The following is a 20,629-nucleotide window of genomic DNA, read 5'->3' on the forward strand; positions in this document are numbered from 1 at the left end:
ATGTGGCAGCGCCTCTGAGCCCCTCTCCCCCCAACCCACCTACCCGATGATCTGAGCTTATCATCCTCCGGACTTTCTTCAACTCCATTATTTCTTAGTGGATCAAGGAAATTTTCCAGGTGCGGATTCTCCATTGTTTAAACAAGGACAGACAATAATTTATGTTTTATTCCTAAAAACTTTTTTTCTCATGTCTCAACACACTTTGAGCTCTAAATGTTTCTTGAACAGCTGTATTTGTGGAAAAATACAGTACTTCTTCAATATCAATGTGTGCAGACACCAGCTGGAGTCTTGTTAAAATATAGATGCTAATTAAATAGGTCTGAGGTGGGGTCGAATTCTGCATTTTTAGAAAGTTCCTAGGTGATGTTGCTAATGTGTAGACTGTACTCTGAGTAATGATGTATTATTACAACAACCACAGAGACGTTTTGTATGGCAGAAGAAAAAGTTTTAAAAGGAATGTGGATTATTTCCCTCATTCCACTTCCCACTCCCAAATCAGGACTATATTCTTCCAAATTGGCATATAGTTATTGATTTTTCCCATGAAAACAAATACATAGTATATCACTGCAATTTATTTATATAAATTTAACATTATAAAATTCAGAAAGGTTTAATGTTTGTCCGATACACTTCAGTGTAGTTATGTGCTTTTTATGACATCATGAAACTTATCATCAAGGTATATACATATGTAATGAGACATGTTGGCAAAGAAAAACTGGGATGATGCCAAATTGGAACTGACATAAGGCTATGTGACATAAGTTTATTCAAAATGACATAAATGTTAGGCAAGGGATTTGACTACCATTTTTTTTTCATCAACTGATTAACAGGTAAATCAACAGTAGTTTATTTATATAATAAGTTAATTATACTTCAATACAGCTATTTAGAAAAGATTTTGTTTTAATTTTATAAGCAATGGGAAACCACTTAAGATTTATAAATGAAGAAAAACTATTGAAAAAACTGCCAGTAAAGAATTATTCAGATTAAAATATAAAACTAGACTGAATGTCCTTGAGCATCTCCAGGAAGGCCTGCGGGGATGGCGCCTCCACATTCTGGAAGGTGTCCTGGACTCTGCCGTACCAGAAGAAGTATTTCTCCTCCGGCCAGATGAACCCGAAGTGGTCCTCATCGAACAGGATGAAGACTCCAGGGCAGCAGTGCCTGGGGTAGGCGAAGGGATCAATGTCCACGCCATAGAAACACATCCTGCAGGTTCGGGGGTAGTTCTGGTCACTTGAGCGCATGCCCACAGGCAGCCCAAACGGGACAGGCTGCTCCTCCGCAGCTGCAGCCCCAGACTCCCCGACGCTGGGCTGGGCAGGGCTCTGCCAGCCATGGCCCTCGCTTTCCTCAGTCCCGTCTTCTTGCTGCTGCTGCTGCTCCGGGGTCACCTGCTCGTCAATCTCCTGGACCACGCGGGAGAGCTCGTCGAAGTTGCGGAAGATCTCACCATCTCGCAGCTGGATGCGGCGCAGGAGGTGGATCTCTAACGCCTTCGTGCCTATTCCCATGAGCCTCGTGACCCTGGCGCACTTCCCGTGGAAGCTGGGCATGACAGTCGTCGGGCCGAAGGCATTGTATTTGCGGTGGAAGAGGCCTGGCCCCATGAGGTCGTCCGGGTGGCGAGGCGTGGCGGGAGGTAGAGGCGGCGGTAGGTCAGGCAGTCATACTGCTGTCCGTCCTCCTGCACCCGCCCCCGTTCTCCCCTGAGCCGCGTTGGTGAATCCGTTCGGAGGTCGGTCCTCTTGCACTGGACGGTGAGCCTGTCCTTCTGGATCTGCATGTGGCCGCTGTGGGGCCTGCCGAGGAGGCCTGCCATGCACTCCAGCGCGGCTGATTTCCTCTCGGTCAGGCGAATTCTGAACCAGGGCTTGAAATGTATTGGGCCACCCACATGGTGTTGAGGGAAGGCCTGTGCGTCCCGCCAGCAATGCATAAGCCGTCCACCACGACATTCAGCAGTGTTCTGCAGCTATAATGTAGCTGCCACAATCCCAAAATGTGTCTGTACGGGAACAGCTTCGCATAGAATTCTCGGTAAGACATACCGATCATCTCCAGGTTCTGCAAGTTTTCACGAACGCCAAACTCCTCGTGGCAGCGCCGTCTCCAGATGCTGTCGGTGTGCAGGATGTGGTGGAATTTTTTCCTCCAGGTTGTCTAGTTTGTTGGAGTAGAGCTGTCCATAGTATTTTTTAAAAATCATTTGTATTTCTGTGGGGTCTGTTGTTATTTCGCCTCTATCATTTCTGATTTTGTTCATTTAGGTCCTCTCTCTTTGCTTCTTGGTGAGCCTGGCTAGAGGTTTGTCAATCTTGTTTATCCTTTCAAAGAACCAGCTCTTGGTTTCATTGATTTTCTGTATTGTGTTTTTTTTTTGGTCTCTATGTAATTAATTTCTGCTCTAATCTTTATTATATCCTTCCTTCTGCTCACTCTGGGGTTTTCTTGTTGCTTTCATTCTAATTTTTTGAGTTGTAGAGTTAGATGATTTATCACCATTTTTTCTTGTTTTTTGAGATAGGCCTTTAGAGCTATAAACTTCCCTCTCAGGACTGCTTTCATTGTGTCCCAAAGGTTTTGGATTGTTGTGTTTTCATTGCCATTAGTTTCCAGGATATTTTTAATTTCTTCTTTGATCTCATTGGTAACCCAATCAATATTTAATAGCATGCTATTCAACTTCCAAGTGTTTGAGTATTTTGGGTTGTTTTTATTGTAGTTTATTTCTAATATTATGCCATCGTGGCGTGAGAAGACGCTTTTTATGATTTCAATCTTCTTGAATTTGGGGAGACTTTGCTTGTGACCCAATATGTGGTCTATTTTTGAATCTGTCCCATGAGCCCTTGAGTAGAATGTATATTCTGTGGCTTTGGGGTAAAGTGTTCTGAAGATGTCAATTAATTCCATCTGATCTAGTGAGTCACTTAGGATTGCTGTTTCTTTGCTGATTTTTTGTCTAGAGGATTTTTCCAGTGATGTCAGTGGTGTATTAAAGTCCCCTACTATGAATATATTGTTGTCGATCTCTCCCTTGATATCTTCCAGGAGTTTTTTTTTTGTTTTATGTATCTGAGTGCTCCTGCATTGGCTGCATATATGTTTATCAGGGTTATATCCTATTGTTGTATCGATCGCTTTAGTATTATGAAGTGGCCTTCCTTATCAATTGTTATATCCTTCACTTTGAGGTCTATTTTGTCCAACATACGTATTGCTACCCCAGCTTTTTTTTCCTTTCCATTTGCCTGAAAGATATTTTTCCATCCCTTTACTTTCAGTCTGTGTGAATTCCTTATTCTGAGGTGGGTCTCTTGTAGACAGCATATATATATATATATATATATATATCATGTTTTGTTATCCATTCAGCCACTCGATGTATTTTGAGTGGAGCATTTAGTCCATTTACATTTAAAGTTATTATTGAAAGGTACTTGTTTGTAGCCATTTCTTTTTTTGTGTGGCTGTTTTCTTTCTGAGCTTTTTATTTCTTCTTTTTACACCAGTCCCTTTAGCATTTCTTGCATTGCTGGCTTGGTGGTGATAAACTCCCTTAGCCTTTTTTTGTCTGTGAAACTTCTTATTTCCCCTTCAAGTTTGAATGATAGCCTTGCTGGATAGAGTATTCTTGGATTCAGTCCTTTGCTTTGCATCACTTTGTAAATTTCTGTCCATTCTTTTCTGGCCTGATATGTTTCTGTTGAGAAATCATTTGATAATCTAATGGGAGATCCCTTGTATGTAACTTTTCGTCTCCCTCTTGCAGCCTGTAAGATTCTCTCTTTGTCCTGAACATTTGCCATGGTAATTATGATGTGTCTTGGTGTGGGTCTTTTCGGGTTCACCTTGTTTGGGACTCTCTGGGCTTGTGTGACTTTTTTCTTCCCCACCTCAGGGAAGTTTTCCGATATTATTTCTTCCAATAGGTTTTCTAATCCTTGTTCCTCTTTCTGTTGTTCTGGCACCCCTATTATTCGTATGTTGTTTCGTTTCATGTTGTCCCAAAGCTCCCTTAGGCTCTCCTCCTGTCTTTTAATTTTTTTCTCCAATTGCAATACAGTTTGGGTGTGTTTTGCTTTCTTGTCTTCTAATTCACTAATTTGGTCCTCCGCTTCTCCTAGTCTACTGTTGATACTTTCAATGGTGTTTTTTATTACAGCTATATTGCTCTTCACTTCTTCTTGGTTCTTACATAATTTATTGATATTTTCATCTGTTTCTTCTTGCTTCTTGCATAAGTTATTGATTTTTTCATCTGTTTCTTCTTGCTTCTTGCATAAGTTGTTGATTTTTTCCTCCGTCCGGTTTATGCACTCTAGGACCCTTATTCTGAATTATTTTTCTGTCATGTTGCATGCCTCTGTATCACTTAGCTGATTTTCTGGTGAGTCCTCCTTTTCTTTCCTTTGGGGGTTTCTTTGTCTACACATGTTTGATCTCACTGACATATCTAGACATTGAGTTGTTCAGTTGCTGCTCCCTGGGTGGCAGTGGCTCCTTGGGTTGTGGTTGCTCCTCGGGCGGTTGCGATAGCAGCTGCTCCTCAGTTGGCAGCAGCTCCTCTGGTGGGTGCTGTTCACAGCTGTGGTGGCTCTTCTGGCTGGTGGGGGGAGGCTTCACGTACAGCTGCTGTTCCTCAGACAGAGGGTGTGGTACTCACGAGGCTGCTGTTGCTTGGATCTGCTTTCCAGGGGAGTTTTGCCCTTCCCAGCTGCAAACCGTCTCCCCTTGACTACCATTTAATAGTGGTGTCGGGTGCCAAAAATATGTGCTACCCCATTATATGGATGAAGAAATGAGGAATTTGATTCATCGTTAAAATTTCATTCCAGGGTAGGGGATTGTGATTGGGGCATAAGACTAATTATTACCTTAGAAACTCAAAAATAGGAACAATGGTAAACAAACTCCCCTTCCCAGGTCAGGAGAGAGGACCACAACTCACTTAAAGCTAGTTCTAGTCCAGCCGTGGGCAAACTATGGCCCGCGGGCTGGATACGGCCTGTTTGAAATGAATAAAACTAAAAAAAAAAAAAAGACCGTACCCTTTTATGTAATAATGTTTACTTTGAATTTATATTAGTTCACACAAACACTCCACCCATGCTTTTGTTCCGGCCCTCCGGTCCAGTTTAAGAACCCATTGTGGCCCTCGAGTCAAAAAGTTTGCCCACCCCTGTTCTAGTCAGTAGGTAACATTAAGCCTCATCAATAAGCTGCACACACCAGAGGGGCAGGAGGTGGGGGGGGGGGGGGAAAAAGAAGTAGGGTTTGAGAAGTACAGTTTTGTAGTTACAAAATTGTTATGGGGCTGTAAAATACAGCATAGGAAATATAGTCAATAATATTGTAATAATGATAATATGGTGTTAGGTCGGTATTGGAAATTTTGGGGGGAACACTTTGTAGAGTATGTATATGATTGTCTAACCACTATGCTGTATGCCTAAACTTATACAGATAATATTGAATTTAAATTGTAATTGAACAGCAATAAAAATTCAAAAATAAAATAAGCTGCACATTTTCTTCTTCATATCTATTTAAAAGATTGCAGAAAAATCAGGTATCACACACCTTTATATATTATTTTTAAAATAGGTCAATGAAGACTGCGGGTCCAGCAAAAATACCATATTTTTTGTGTATAAGAAGCTATTATTTCCTAAAATCGTTAGACTGAAAATCAAGGGGCGTCTTATACATCCAAGTTAGCTGAGGAGGGAGTTGCGCGGGTGCGTAGCTGCGCATACCTTGTCAGTCAGGCTTCCTCCAATCACGAGTCTTATTGTTACTGACATCAGCTGATGCAGTAATTGGAGGTGGAGGTGGATAGTATGCAGATGCAACAGGGGCGGAGCATTCTGACCCTATGAAGATGTAAAAAAAAATAAAAAGATAAATACTGGTAAGTGATTATCTTAATCTGCAAAATTCTAACTGAATATAATCAGCTATGAAAAAGAGCATGGAAATAGAGCTGCAGAGAGACAATTTGGACCTCCTCCCACTGAGTGTATGATCAGGCAGTGGAGAAAACAGGAAGAACAACTCCTAAAGATGCCAAAAAAGGAGAAGGCTTTAAGAGGAAAACCAGCAAAGTGGGCAAACTTGGAGCAGAGGCTTAAGACTTGGATTATGGAGCAGCACCAGAGTGGCTTATATGTGTCAACCAAGCTTATTCAATGTTAAGCAAGAATGCTTGCAAATGAAACTAACATTGTTGATTTTACAGGAAAGGCAAAATGGTGCTTCAATTTCATGAGGAGAGAAGGGTTGGCCATGAGAACATGAACAAAGCTCAGAAAATGCCACCAGTTTATGAGGATGATATCACATTTATAGACAGTGATTCAGAAGACAGCAGTGATACAATAGAAGTTGAAGAAATTGATATGTCTGGAACTAATAGTGATGAAGAAGACAGCAGTGATGCAACAGAGGCTGAATAAAGTGATACGCTGCATAATATCATAGTACTGGTATGTAGCATTACTTGTGGTAATTACTAAATAAAAATGTGTTGTTTTATGTTTAAAATATTGATTTCTTAATTTTGGGTTGGAAAAATGGAGGGTGTCTTATACTTGGGGGCATCTTATACACGGAAAAACATGGTAGGATGCCACTCTGTCTCATTTGAATAAAATATTTAACTGTATTCTAGGACTTCTATATTCTTTCATTAGCATTATTTTTTTGCTTACTTTTGTGGCAAATGTTGACATTATGAATTTTTGAAAGCCTTCTTGAAAATCTAAATAGCATTCACTTATTTTGTCTATATGCTTATTTAACACCTATTTTAGGGAGAAGAAACATTTCTTCTCCACTCCTGCAGTTTGTTTCTTCCATGGGGGAGCTCCACTAGTTAACAGTCCTGACTCTCGCCACCTCCTCACTCATCTAATTGTCCATATTGGAATAAGCTAGTGTGGGAAATAACCTCTTTCTTGTTCCTTCTATGTGGGATCCACTTGCCTACAGAAGTCAGCTTCTATTAGTTATGGAATCAGTTTTAAGCAAAGGTTCTGCCCCACGGAAAGGTTCTTAGTGGTCCAGGGCTGTGGGCGACTGGGAAGTTATATTTCTGATTTTCTGGGGTCATTAGTAGGAAGCCCATCATTGTCATTTATCCAAACCAAATTCTCCAGTGCTAACTTTAGTAGCAACAAAGCTAATATTTTGCTTCATATCTGTATAATCTTTTGTCTTACTTCTCAGTTGTTTCAGACTTTGATATAGAAGGGATGTAATATTTACTTAGCATATCTTTGAACCCAAACATTATTCATTATTATCACTCCTTCAGAGAATTCCAGAAGGCTAATTCCAACCAAAATATTGTTTCCTGTTTAAGCCTAGTGCACATGGCTTCTAATATTTACTAGAACCTACGCAAATATGAAGATTATGGGAAGTTGGCCTCAGAAATTTTGAATTCAAGCTTCATCATTTACTTTACCATAATTGAATAAACTTTGGAACTCAGACTCTTTGAATCTCAGTTATATAATCTATAAAATGGAGATCAAAATGTCTGCTTTTTATCTTGGAGAAATGCATGTGAAAACATATTGACAAGCATAAAGTACAACACAAATGTGCCATATTGTAATAACTCTCTATATAGGTGTATAGAGGTGAACACACATTGAAATATATATGACATTGCTTTTGATTATATTCAAATTGTTTATCTTTATAGAAAGCTGGGATTTGAAATTTTTTCTGTATATACTATTAACCCTTATTTATTGGGTCAAATTCTTATTGCATACCATAATATACACTTTGCTCTAGAGTTACTTTTTGATACATACATGAATAAAAAAAGCTGTGATACATTTACACAATGCAATACTACACAGTTATAAAAAAGAAGGAATTCTTACCATTTGCAGCAACATGGATATACCTGGAGAGTATCATGCTAAGGAAAATAAGCCAGTCAGAGAAAGTTAAGTATCACATGATCTCACTCATATGTGGAATCTAATGAATAAAATAAACTGATGAACAAAATAGATCCAGAGACATAGAAGCATGGAACAGACTGAGGAATTTCATAGGGAAGGCAGGGGTTGGGGTGGGTGGGAAATGATTAACTAGGGAAATTATATGCATAGTCTATGGACACAGACAATAGTGTGGTGAAGGTCTGGGAGGGGCAGGTGAAGGGGGTCAATGGGGAAAAAACAAAGGGAACATCTATAATACTTTGAACAATAAAGATACATTTAAAAAATAAAGATTAAAAAATTAAAAGAAAGAAAATTATATATCCATTAAATCATACTTACTAATGTTAAAATACAATGGATAATTTTTATATCTAAGCACTGTGATTAAAAGTATTTCCTTGTGATGCAAAGGTGTTTAAAAGTTAGTTATGTTTATAGTACTCAGGTAGTGTTTTTAAATTATGTAAATATTACCTTGTCTTATTGTTTCACATTTTTAGATGTATTATTTTTAGTTACATGAAGTGTCAAATAACATTTGTTAGCCTATTTCAGTACAAGCACCTTTAATTTGCCAACCAAACAGATGCTCTACTATAAACATGAATAAAAATGAGGGCATAGTAAGACTAAATATAGGGTATTTTACTGTTAAAATTACTTAAGATTCAACAGTGATTAAATTACACATAATTAATGAAGATGACAAGTAAAATTCACAAGTTTAAATTCTTTTAAAAATACGTTTGTTTGTTTGTTTGTTTTTATTGATTTCAGAGAGAGGAAGGGAGAGTGAGAGAGAGATAGAAACATTAATGATTGTAGGCATGTGCCCTGACCAGGAATCAAACCGATGATCTCCTGTTGCATATGTCAATGCCCAACCAACTAAGCCACACTAGCTGGGTGCAGTTTACATTTCTTCATAACTATGTGCTTTTTGTTTATTTTTCAAGATTAAGAAGTGATTTAATAATGTTTAATAGCAATATTATTAGAATAAAGTAAGACTTATTCCAGTTATTTTTTATTTCTGATTCCGATACTGATGTATGTCTGATTCTGATTTTCTGATCTGATTTCTGATTAATTTTAATTCTAATTTTAATAGTGCTCAATCTACTAACATAACTTTTTTCACTTTATTGTCAGAAATAAAATATCAATGTTGATAACTTTTTTGACAAATTTCCATTGCAACAGAGGTCTTCTACTTTAACTGTTTGGAGAGATTATCAAACACAAACTCTAAAATTTATGTCTATTAGTTTCTTATTGCTATGGTAAAATTTCACAAAGTTAATAGCTTAAAACAAAACATTTTTTCTCTTATAGTTCTGAAGGTCATAAATCCACAATAGTTCATAAAGGTCCATAGATGGAAAAGATTTTTGCCTCAGGATGAAATATATCTGGAATCTTTCTTATTCTAATTTAGATATTTTAGATGGTGGTATTTGGGAATTTCTAGCTGATGAGATTTACATGAGATTTTGAACTTGAACTGATTTACTAGTTTGATATTTGGAAGAACTTGGTTGGGTGAGGTGAATGTACTTTGCATGTGGGATGAACATGACACTTTGGAGGTTATAAGGTGCCTTTTATTGAGATAGCTGAGGGGATCCATAGGTCAGATGCCTAAACTCTTCAATGCCCTCCATATGAATGAGCAGTTTAACTTTGGATTCTTCAGATGCACTAACAAAAGTTAGTCAACCACACACTTGGCTTCATCTCCAGAGCATGTTTCCTGACAGTTACTATCCCATGTAGCAATTATTGGAATCTGGATTGGCTAAGAATTCCCCCAATTAGCAAGCACTAGCCCTTCTTCTTCTTCTTCTTCTTCTTCTTCTTCTTCTTCTTCTTCTTCTTCGTATTCTTCTCTTCTTCTTCTTCTTCTTCTTCTTCTCCTTCTTCTTCTCTCTTCTTCTTCTTCTTCTTCTTCTTCTTCTTCTCTTCTTCTTCTTCTCCTCCTCCTCCTCCTCCTCCTCCTCCTCCCTCCTCCTCCTCCTTCCTCCTCCTCCTCCTCCTCCTCCTCCCCCTCCTCCTCCTCCTCCCTCCTCCTCCTCATTCTTCTTCTTATCCTTATTGTTGAAAATATTACATAGGTACTTCTTTCTTCCTTATAAACCTCTTCCAGCCCACTCCCCCCCCCACCCCGGCCCTCACCATCCCATTGTCTGTGTCCATGGGTTATGCATATATGCATATAAGTTTATTGGTTGATCTCTTCCCACCCACCCTCCCCTGCCTTCCCTCTGAGATTCAACTAGTTCTTTATTTTGCTTATCAGTTATTACCTCAATCTCTCTTTTCCACTTGCATTTTGCTATAATTAGCAAGAATAAATCAGTCTGCACCTCCATCGCATTCCTTGGAAATTTCCTCAGCTTATTTCCAAGTTCATCATTTACAAATTAGGTTTTCTATATAACTGTAGAACACAATTCAGTAAGAGTATTTTGCCACTATATAATAAAAATACCCTTTCTTCCAGTTTTTAATAATCTGTTTTTCTTTTCCTTATGAGATCTCATAGCAGAAACTTTACCTTCTATATTTCTATCATAAATCAAAGTTTGTTTCTGAGAATTTAGGTATACTCTAGATCCGTGGTCGGCAAACCATGGCTCGCGAGCCACATGTGGCTCTTTGGCCCCTTCAGTGTGGCTCTTCCACAAAATACCACGTGAGGGCACCCATGTATAGTGTGATTGAAACTTCGTGGCCCATGCACAGAAGTCGGTATTTTGTGGAAGAGTCACACTGAAGGAGCCAAAGAGTCGCATGTGGCTTGCGAGCCGCGGTTTGCCGAGCCACAGTTTGCTGACCACTGCTCTAGATGATCTAGGTTTGTTTTTGGTTTTTTAAATCCTCACCTGAAGATATATTTATTGATTTGAGAGAGAGAGAGAGAGAGAGAGAGCGAGAGAGAGAGAGAGACATACATCAATGTGAGAGAGAAACATTGATCAGTTGCCTCCCATACATGCCCCAACTGGGAAATGGACCGCTACTTATGTATGTGCCTTCACTAGATTGAACCTGTAACCTTTTGGTGTAAGGGACAATGCTCCAACCAACTGAGCCACCCAACCAGGGCTAGTTTTTTTTTTTAAAAAATATGATTCTTACTTCCTTTTGAGTTTTCATTAGCAGAGGCATTGACATCCACATTTCTAATAATAGTTTCTTCAAGGCAATTTACATTTTTTTCTTATATGCTCTTAATAATTTTCCCAGGTTTTTCTCATTCCCCAATTCTAAAGTAACTTCTGATCTGAAGGTTAGAAGCCCAAAATGAGTCTATGGGCTAAAATCAAGGAGTGAGCAGGGCTGGTTCCATTGGGAGACTCTACAAACAAACAAACAAGCAAAGTCTATGTTTTTCTTGCTTCTTCCAACTTCTACAGATGATCAGCACCATCTCCCACCTCTCTTCCTTCTCTTGTCACATCACCTCCTGCTCTTTAGTCAGATCTCTCTCTGCCTCCCACTTATAATAAGGACACTTGTGATTGCACTGGGCACATTCATATAATCCAGAATAATCTCCCCATCTCTAAGCCTCTTACTTAATCATATTTACAAAATTTATTTTACTAAATAAAGGAACGTATTTATAAGCTAAGGGTTCAAATGGTGACATTTGGGTGGGGTGGGGGCTTTGTTCAACATACCACAGCTTGATATCACCTGCACTGATTTTTGTCTTATTATTTTAGTCAACTTTGAAAAGTAATTATATTTCAGATTTTCCAGAAACTTAATATTATAAGTTTACTAATAACAATTTATTCAAACTTGCTCTTATTTTTAATGATGTAATAATTTTCTTATATAAGAGTATTTTGTACAATACAAATTACTTGGAGTTACAAGAAGTTGTGACATTGTATGGGCAAAGCTGACTACATCTTAAAAAACTGACTCCATTCTGATGCTAATCTGCCAGCTTTACTTCAGAGTGAATGAGCCCAGACCTCTGACCTCCTCCATTTCCTCCAGACAGACTCTGGAATGTGTACAGAGGTTTTGGGCTAGTCCTGACCTTTCCATTACTCCTTCTTCTGGGGCAAGGAGACCTAGATATTATCTATCTCTTAGCTCTCCCTGGCACCAGGGCCTGATTTTGTTCTCCCCCTTACTTCTTACACATCCCTTTTCTAGCTGAAGGGGGATCTAAAAGATGAAAATTGCACAGATCTGAATGTCCTATGACCACCCATCCCCATTACTGGATGCAAGTTCTCTGTTAGACCCATCACCCAACAAGCTCGTCGTCCTTTGGTCTCTTGGCCCCTTTGACATTTGGAGACCACTTTGCATACATGGACTTTTCACAGAACAGATACTTAGATTGTGCAGAAAATGTTTCTGATAGTCAAGATGTGAAATCATCATGTTAAAGATGATTCATTATGTTGCTTTTCCAAGTACAACTTGTCAGAGTGCCTCATATTTTGTTAGATAAGGGAAAATAAAGATGTGGCCAAAAAGCTTTTGTTAGAGATGAGTTACTTGCTTCACTGTTGACCACTGACCTTCATTAAGAAAGATAAGGCCATTGTGTAAGCCAGCTTCACTTTTTATAAATGTGGAGCTCACACTCTGTATATATGCCTATGTTGAGAGAAGACATACTACATACCTACAAAGGAGAAGTTTGAAGACCTTCTTCCCCCCAGATTTTTAGGAAACCTAAAGTAAGTTTCAAAAAATAACCTCAAAGCCAAATAGTTTTCTTATATATGTAGTAGAACCACAAAGTTATGAGTCTGGTTCTAAAAACTACAAAGGAATATTAGTTTCATTTATTTTTTGATGCCAGAAAAAGTTAATGCTTTAATTATGTAGGTGATTGAGTGGTAACAAAATATAGCCAGCTTTTAAATCAGCATCCTCAGAGTCAAACTCTGATCCCCACCTATTATATCCAATTGCCTACCAATTTTTGTCCCATCCCATCCGTATCCACTTCCACTAACCTTATTCAGTTCAGTGAAACTGTTCCTGGTACGTATTCAATAGCAACCCATTTAGCCTTCCTCCTCAGTTTTGCTAAGCTTCAATCCACACTCTACATAGGGGCTCAAATAATATTTTCCTGAAATGATGATTTAATTATTACACCTTTATCCTCAAAAACTTCAGGTCCAAACTTCTTAATTTAGCATACCCTTGGTGGCACACTTAACAAGGCATGGATTAAATTGCACATTTAGGAAAGGAAATTTATCCAAGGATGTCATATAACATTTTTTTGGTCAACAGAGTTGGGATGTGAACATGAACACATTAAACTCTTTCTTAGGCTTTCTGCTCTACTATTGTCCCTGAATCACCCCAAAACTTTGCTTCTATCTATTGCAGTACTTAGCATACTTCTTAGCTTTCTCCCAACTAGATATTGGCTTTTTAGGGAAAGAATCATGTTTCCAAAGTATATAATTTTCACAAAATTATATACTTTGGAAAGACCTAGCACAGAGTTAGGTCTTCACTTAATGTTTGTTGGATAAATAAAGACTTTTTGAATTTGTTTTTTCCTCTAATACAGTGTAACCAGACAGCAGTGATTTGTATGCTAAGAATAAGAAGGCAAGTGAATAAAAGGATCAAAATTAACAAGGAGAACCTAAGTGCTAAACCCATCACTTACAAAATTTAGGTTTAGGAGTCAAGTTTTATAATAGCTTACAATTTTTTCCTAGATTCTGTGTTTTAAAATCGTTTAAGGAATTGTGCCTTAAATGGGTAGTCTGATTTAATTTTTGAATTGATAACTGAAAAAGTTTACAATAACATGTTTTTAGCCAAATGTGTGTGTGTGCATATTGTGTAATAAAGAACATAAGATAAGCAAGCAGCCTGTCCGCCATCTGAGGAGCAGCAGCTGTGCAAACAGGCCACACCATATAATGAGCAGTATCCCTGTAAGCAACCTGCCCCTGTCCAAAGAGGGGCAGCATCACAAGTATCCCGCCCCATCTGAGGAACAGTAGTAGCGTGCAGCCAGCCACAATCCAGGTAGCAGCAGCCACGTGAGCAGTCTGTGCCCATCTGAGGAGCAGAAACCACGTGAACAGCCTGCCCCTGTCCAAGGAGAAGCAGACACGCTCAGCCATCCCCGATCTGAGGAGCAGCAGCCTCGTGATCAGCCCAGCCCTGTCCAAGGAACAGCAGCTGTGCAAGCAGCCTCTCCTACCAGCCAGAGGAGACACCATTGCTGAGAACAGCACCCACCAGAGGAGCCACTGCCAAATGAGGAGCAGCCACTACAATGACCACCTGAGGAGCAACTGCAGCCTGAGGAGCCACTGCCACCCAAGGAGCAACCCCTGCATGACTCGAAATCTAGATCAGTCGGTGAGACCAAAAATGGGTAGACAAAGAAACCCCAAAGGAAAGAAAAGGAGGACTTTCCAGAAAAGCAGCTAAGTGAAGCAGAGGCATGCAATGTGTCAGAAAAATAATTCGGAATAAGGGTCCTGGAGTGCATAAGCCAAATGGAGGAAAAAAACAACTTATGAAAGAATCAAGAAGAAATGGATGAAAAAAATCAAAAACTTATGTAAGAATTAAGAATAAATGAAGAGTGATATAGCTGCAATAAAAAACACCATTGAAAGTTTCAACAGTAGACTAGGAGGAGCAGAAGATCAAATTAGCGAATTAGAAGACAGGGAAGCAAAACACACCCAAACTGAACTGGAATTGGAGAAAAAGTTAAAAGACAGGATGAGAGCCTAGGGGAGATATGGGACAATATGAAACAAAGCAACATACCAATAATAGGGGTGCCAGAACAACAGGAAGAGGAACAGGGTTAGAAAACTTATTTGAAGAAACAATGTCAGAAACTTTCCTGAGGTGGGGAAGAAAAAAGTCACACAAGCACAGAGAGTCCCAAACAAGATGAACCCGAAAAGACCCACACCAAGACACATCATAATTACCATGGCAAATGTTCAGGACAAAGAGAGAATCTTACAGGCTGCAAGAGAGAGACGAAAAGTTCCATACAAGGGATCTCCCATTAGATTATCAAATGATTTCTCAACAGAAACACATCAGGCCAGAAAAGAATGGACGGAAATTTACAAAGTGATGTAAAGCAAGGGACTGAGTCCAAGAATACTCTATTCAGAAAGGCTATCATTCAAAATTGAAGGGGAAATAAGAAACTTCACAGACAAAGAAAAAAAGCTAAGGGAGTTTATCACCACCAAGCCAGCAATGCAGGAAATGCTAAAGGGACTGGTGTAAAATGAAGAAATGAAAAGCTCAGAAAGAAAACAGCCACACAAAAAAAGAAATGGCTACAAACAAGTACCTTTCAATAATAACTTTAAACGTAAATGGACTAAATGCTCCAATCAAAATACATCAAGTGGCTGAATGGATAACAAAACATGTCCCATATATATATGCTGTCTACAAGAGACCCACCTCAGAATAAGGGACTCACACAGACTGAAAGTAAAGGGATGGAAAAATATCTTTCAGACAAATGGAAAAGAAAAAAAAAGCTGGGGTAGCAATACTTATATTGGACAAAATAGACCTCAAAGTGAAGGCTATAACAATTGATAAGGAAGGCCACTTCATAATACTAAAGGGATCTATACAACAATAGGATATAACCCTGATAAACATATATGCAGCCAATGCAGGAGCACTCAGATACATAAAAAAAAAAACTCCTGGAAGATATCAAGGGAGAGATCGACAACAATATATTCATAGTATGGGACTTTAATACACCACTGACAGCACTGGAAAAATCCTCTAGACAAAAAATCAGCAAAAAATAGCAATCCTAAATGACTCACTAGATCAGATGGAATTAATTGACATCTTCAGAACATTTCACCCCAAAGCCGCAGAATATATGCTCTTCTCAAGTGCACATGGGAAATTTTCAAAGATAGACCACATATTGGTTCACAAGCAAAGTCTCCCCAAATTCAAGAAGATTGAAATCATACCAAGCATCTTCTCAGACCACGATGGCATAATATTAGAAATAAACTACAATAAAAACAACCCAAAATACTCAAACACTTGGAAGTTGAATAGCATGCTATTAAATATTGATTGGGTTACCAATGAGATCAAAGAAGAAATTAAAAACATCCTGAAAACTAATGACAAGGAAAACACAACAATCCAAAACCTATGGGACACAATGAAAGCAATCCTGAGAGGGAAGTTTATAGCTCTACAGGCCTACCTCAAAAAACAAGAAAAAATGGTAGTAAATCATCTATCTCTACAACTCAAAGAATTAGAAAGAGAGCAACAAGAAAAGCCCAGAGTGAGCAGAAGGAAGGATATAATAAAGATTAGAGCAGAAATAAATTACATAGAGACAAAAAAAAAAAAATACAAAAGATCAATCAAACCAAGAGCTGGTTCTTTGAAAGGATAAACAAGATTGATGAACCTCTTCCCAGGCTCACCAAGAAGCAAAGAGAGAGGACCCAAATAAACAAAATCAGAAATGATAGAGGCGAAATAAGAACTGACCCCACAGAAATACAAATGATTATTAAAAAATACTATGAAAAACACTACTCCAACAAACTTCACAACCTGGAGGAAATGGAAATATTCCTAGAAAAATACAACCTTCGAAAACTCAATCAGGAAGAACCTAAAAATCTCAGTAGGCCAATAACTATGGAATAAATTGAAGCAGTTATCAAAAAGCTTCCAGCGAACAAAAGCCCAGGGCCAGACAGCTTCACAGGGGAGTTTTACCAAACATTCAAGGAAGAACTAAAACCTGTCCTCCTAAGACTATTCCAAAAAATTAAAGAGGAAAGAACACTTCCAAGCTCATTCTATGAAGCCAGTATCACCCTAATACCAAAACCAGATAAAGACACCACAAAAAGAGAACTACAGGCCATTATCCCTCATGAACATAGATGAAAAAATCCTCAACAAAATCCTAGCAAATCAGATCCAGCAGTACATCAGAAAGATCATACAACATGACCAAGTCGGATTTATCCCAGGGATTCAAGGATGGTACAATATCCACAAATCAATAAACGTGATACAGCACATAAATAAATTGAGAGAAAAAAACCATATAGTCATATCAATTGATGCAGAAAAAGCATTCAACAAAATCCAACACCCATTTTTGGTAAAAACTCTCAGTAAAGTGGGAATAGAAGGATCATATCTCAACATAATAAAAGCCATATATGACAGGCCCACAGCCAACATCATACTCAATGGGCAAAAACTAAATCCATTTCCCCTAAAAACAGGAACAAGACAGGGATGCCCCCTCTCACCACTCCTGTTCAACATAGTACTGGAAGTAATAGCCATTGCTATTAGACAAGAAGAAATAAAAAGGCATCCAAATTAGAAAAGAAGAAGTAAAACTGTCCTTATTTGCAGATGACATGATATTGTACATAAAAAAACCCTAAAAACTCTATCAAAAAACTATTAGACTTAATAAATGAATTCGGCAATGTAGCAGGATACAAAATTAATACCCAGAAATCTATGGCATTTCTATACACCATTAGTGAACTTACAGAAAGAGAGACTGAAAAAGCAATACCATTTACCATCACACCAAAAAAGTTAAGATACCTAGGAATAAACTTAACTAAAGAGGTAAAAGACCTCTACTCAGAAAACTACAGGACATTGCAAAAGGAGATAGACATAAACTGATGGAAGAATATACCATGTTCATGGATTGGTAGAATCAACATCATTAAAATGTCCACACTACCCAAAGCAATCTATAAATTCAATGCACCCCCCCCCCTAAAATACCAATGGCATATATCACAGACCTAGAAAGAATTCTCCAAAAATTCATCTGGAATAAAAAAAAAAAGAACCTGAATAGCTGCAGCGATCCTGAGAAAGAAGAACAAAGTAGGTGGGATCTCAATACCAGATATCAAGCTGTATTACATAGCCACTGTTCTCAAAACTGCCTGGTACTGGCACAGGAACAGATATATAGATCAATGGAATAGAAGAGAGAACCCATAAATCAACCTGAACCAATATGCTGAATTATTATTTGACAAAGGAGGCAAGAGCATACAACAGAGTCAAGACAGTCTCTTCAATAAATAATGTTGGGAAATTTGGACAAATAAATGAAAAAAAAATGAAATTAGACCACCAACTTACACCATACACAAAAATAAACTCAAAATGGATAAAGGACTTAAGTGTAAGATGGGAAACCATAAAAATACTAGAGGAATCCAAAGGCAACAAAATCTCAGACATATGCCGAAGCAATTTCTTCACTGGTATAGCTCCTAGGGCAGTGATGGCGAACCTATGACAGGCGTGTCAGAGGTGACACGTGAACTCATTTTTTGGTTGATTTTTCTTTGTAAAATGGCATTTAAATATATAAAATAAATATCAAAAATATAAGTCTTTGTTTTACGATGGTTGCAAATATCAAAAAATGTCCATATATGACACAGCACCAGAGTTAAGTTAGGGTTTTCAAAATGCTGACACGCCGAGCTGAAAAGGTTCACCATCACTGTCCTAGGGCATTAGAAACTGAAGAGAAAATAAACAAATGGGACTACATCAAAATAAAAAGCTTCTGCACAGCAAAAGAAACCATTAACAAAACAACAAGAAAACCCACTGCATGGGATAACATATTTGCCAATGTTATCACCAATAAGGTTTAATCTCCAACATTTATAGGGAACTCATAAAACTTAACAAAAGGAAGATAAACAATCCAATCAAAAAATGGGCAAAAGACCTAAATAGACACTTTTTGAAAGAGGACATTCAGAAAGCCAAGAGGCATATGAAAACATGCTCAAAGTCACTAATCATCTGAGAGATGCAAATCAAAACAACAATGAGGTACCATCTCACACCTGTCAGACTGGCTATCATCAACAAATCCACAAACGACAAGTGCTGGAGAGGATGTGGAGAAAAAGGAACCCTCGTGCACTGCTGGTGGGAATGCAGACTGATGCAGCTACTATGGGAGACAGTATGGAGTTTCCTCAAAAAGTTAAAAATGGAACTCCCATTTGACCCAGTGATCCCACTTCTAGGAATATATCCCAAGAAAACAGAAACACCAATCAGAAAGGATATACGCATTCCTATGTTCATAGCAGCACAATTTACCATAGCTAAGATTTGGAAACCGCCTAAGTGCCCATCAGCAGACGAGTGGATTAGAAAACTGTGGTACATCTACACGATGGAATACTATGCTGCTGTAAAAAGGAAGGAACTCTTACCATTTGCAACGGCATGGATGGAACTGGAGAGCATTATGCTAAGTGAAATAAGCCAGTCAATGAAAGAAAAATACCACGTGATCTCACTCATTTATGGATAAGAAAGACCATTATAAACTGATGAACAAAAACAGATACAGAGTCACAGAAGCATTGAACAGACTGTCAAACTACACAGGGAAGGCCAGGGAGGGTTGGGGGGGTAAGTGATCAACCAAAGGACTTGCATGCATGCATATAAGCATAACCAATGGACACAAGACACTGGGGGGTCGGGGAGGCCGGGGGAATGTCAAGGGGGAAAAAAAGGAGCTATATGTAATACTCTTTGTAATACTTTAAGCAATAAAAAAAATTTTAAAAAAGAACATAAGTTAAAAATTCAAGAAACAATATGTGTAGAGCTAATTTAATTTAATTTGAAATATAAAATTATCAATATAAAAATACCAATACTATTGAATAGATTTTATTGATTGATTATAAGAGAAAAAATATACTTTGAACAGTTAGTAAGTATAAAATAGGTAGTCAATGCAGCCAGGAAAAAAGTGTGTAAGGCTCCAAGAATTTGTGGGGAAAGAGACAAATTATGAAAGAACTATGATATGCCTTAATTTTTTTAACTGAACCTGTGAAGTTATTCAAGATTACAATGGGAGTTTGTCTAATGGGGTTAAAGTTTTAGCAAGGGTTACATGACCCACATAATCCTCATGATTTATTGATGCAGGAGCAGTGCTTTATAGAAAATGTATTATATTATAATGAGAACAACTAAAAGAAATCAAGTAATAGTAACTAATAGTTGCGCCATATATTGTCTAGCTAGTTCAACCTTTGTTGATTATCTGAGAGAATTTGGGAAGAGCTTTTTGCTATAGGCTAGAATTCATTATATATAAAAGTTTCTTTTGAACCCACATCCTTGAGTTTCTAGGTAGAGCACATACCCATTTTTTTTCTCCCAATAAATTTGCTAAAATTAGGCATTGACAATTTTTTCATATAGTTACCTAACATACACTGTGTGTCCTATCCTGCTGGTGACCACCTCTGTGAAGATGAATTTGGGAGTGGGAAAGTGACCACGGCTCATTCTCCTGGGCGTTGTGCAAGCAGGCCTGTGATGGGAAAAACTATAGAAGCCAATGCTTATTATTACTCAGGAAATTAGGACCATGTAGAGAGGGCAATGGGTCTAATGCAGGGAGCCAACAAAGACCTATTACAAATTATGATCAGTTTGTCATTGTTCAAGATAATCCCAGTTTACTTTCTATGCCTAAATTAGATCCAGGTCTTAGAGCCAGCAACCATCCAGATGGTAGTAGTTCTTTG

General features: G+C 38.2%; 1 protein-coding gene across 1 annotated transcript; it reads right to left on the reverse strand.

Moving 5' to 3' along the window:
* Positions 1–1,007: 1,007 nt before the first annotated feature.
* Positions 1,008–1,963, reverse strand: LOC118675653 (F-box only protein 31-like). The gene is given in 2 exon segments (XM_036348503.1): positions 1,008–1,655; positions 1,658–1,963. Coding segments are annotated over 2 exon segments (954 nt in total).
* Positions 1,964–20,629: the final 18,666 nt, after the last annotated feature.

Source organism: Myotis myotis, unplaced genomic scaffold, assembly GCF_014108235.1.
Source record: "Myotis myotis isolate mMyoMyo1 unplaced genomic scaffold, mMyoMyo1.p scaffold_m19_p_2, whole genome shotgun sequence".
NCBI lineage: Eukaryota > Metazoa > Chordata > Mammalia > Chiroptera > Vespertilionidae > Myotis > Myotis myotis.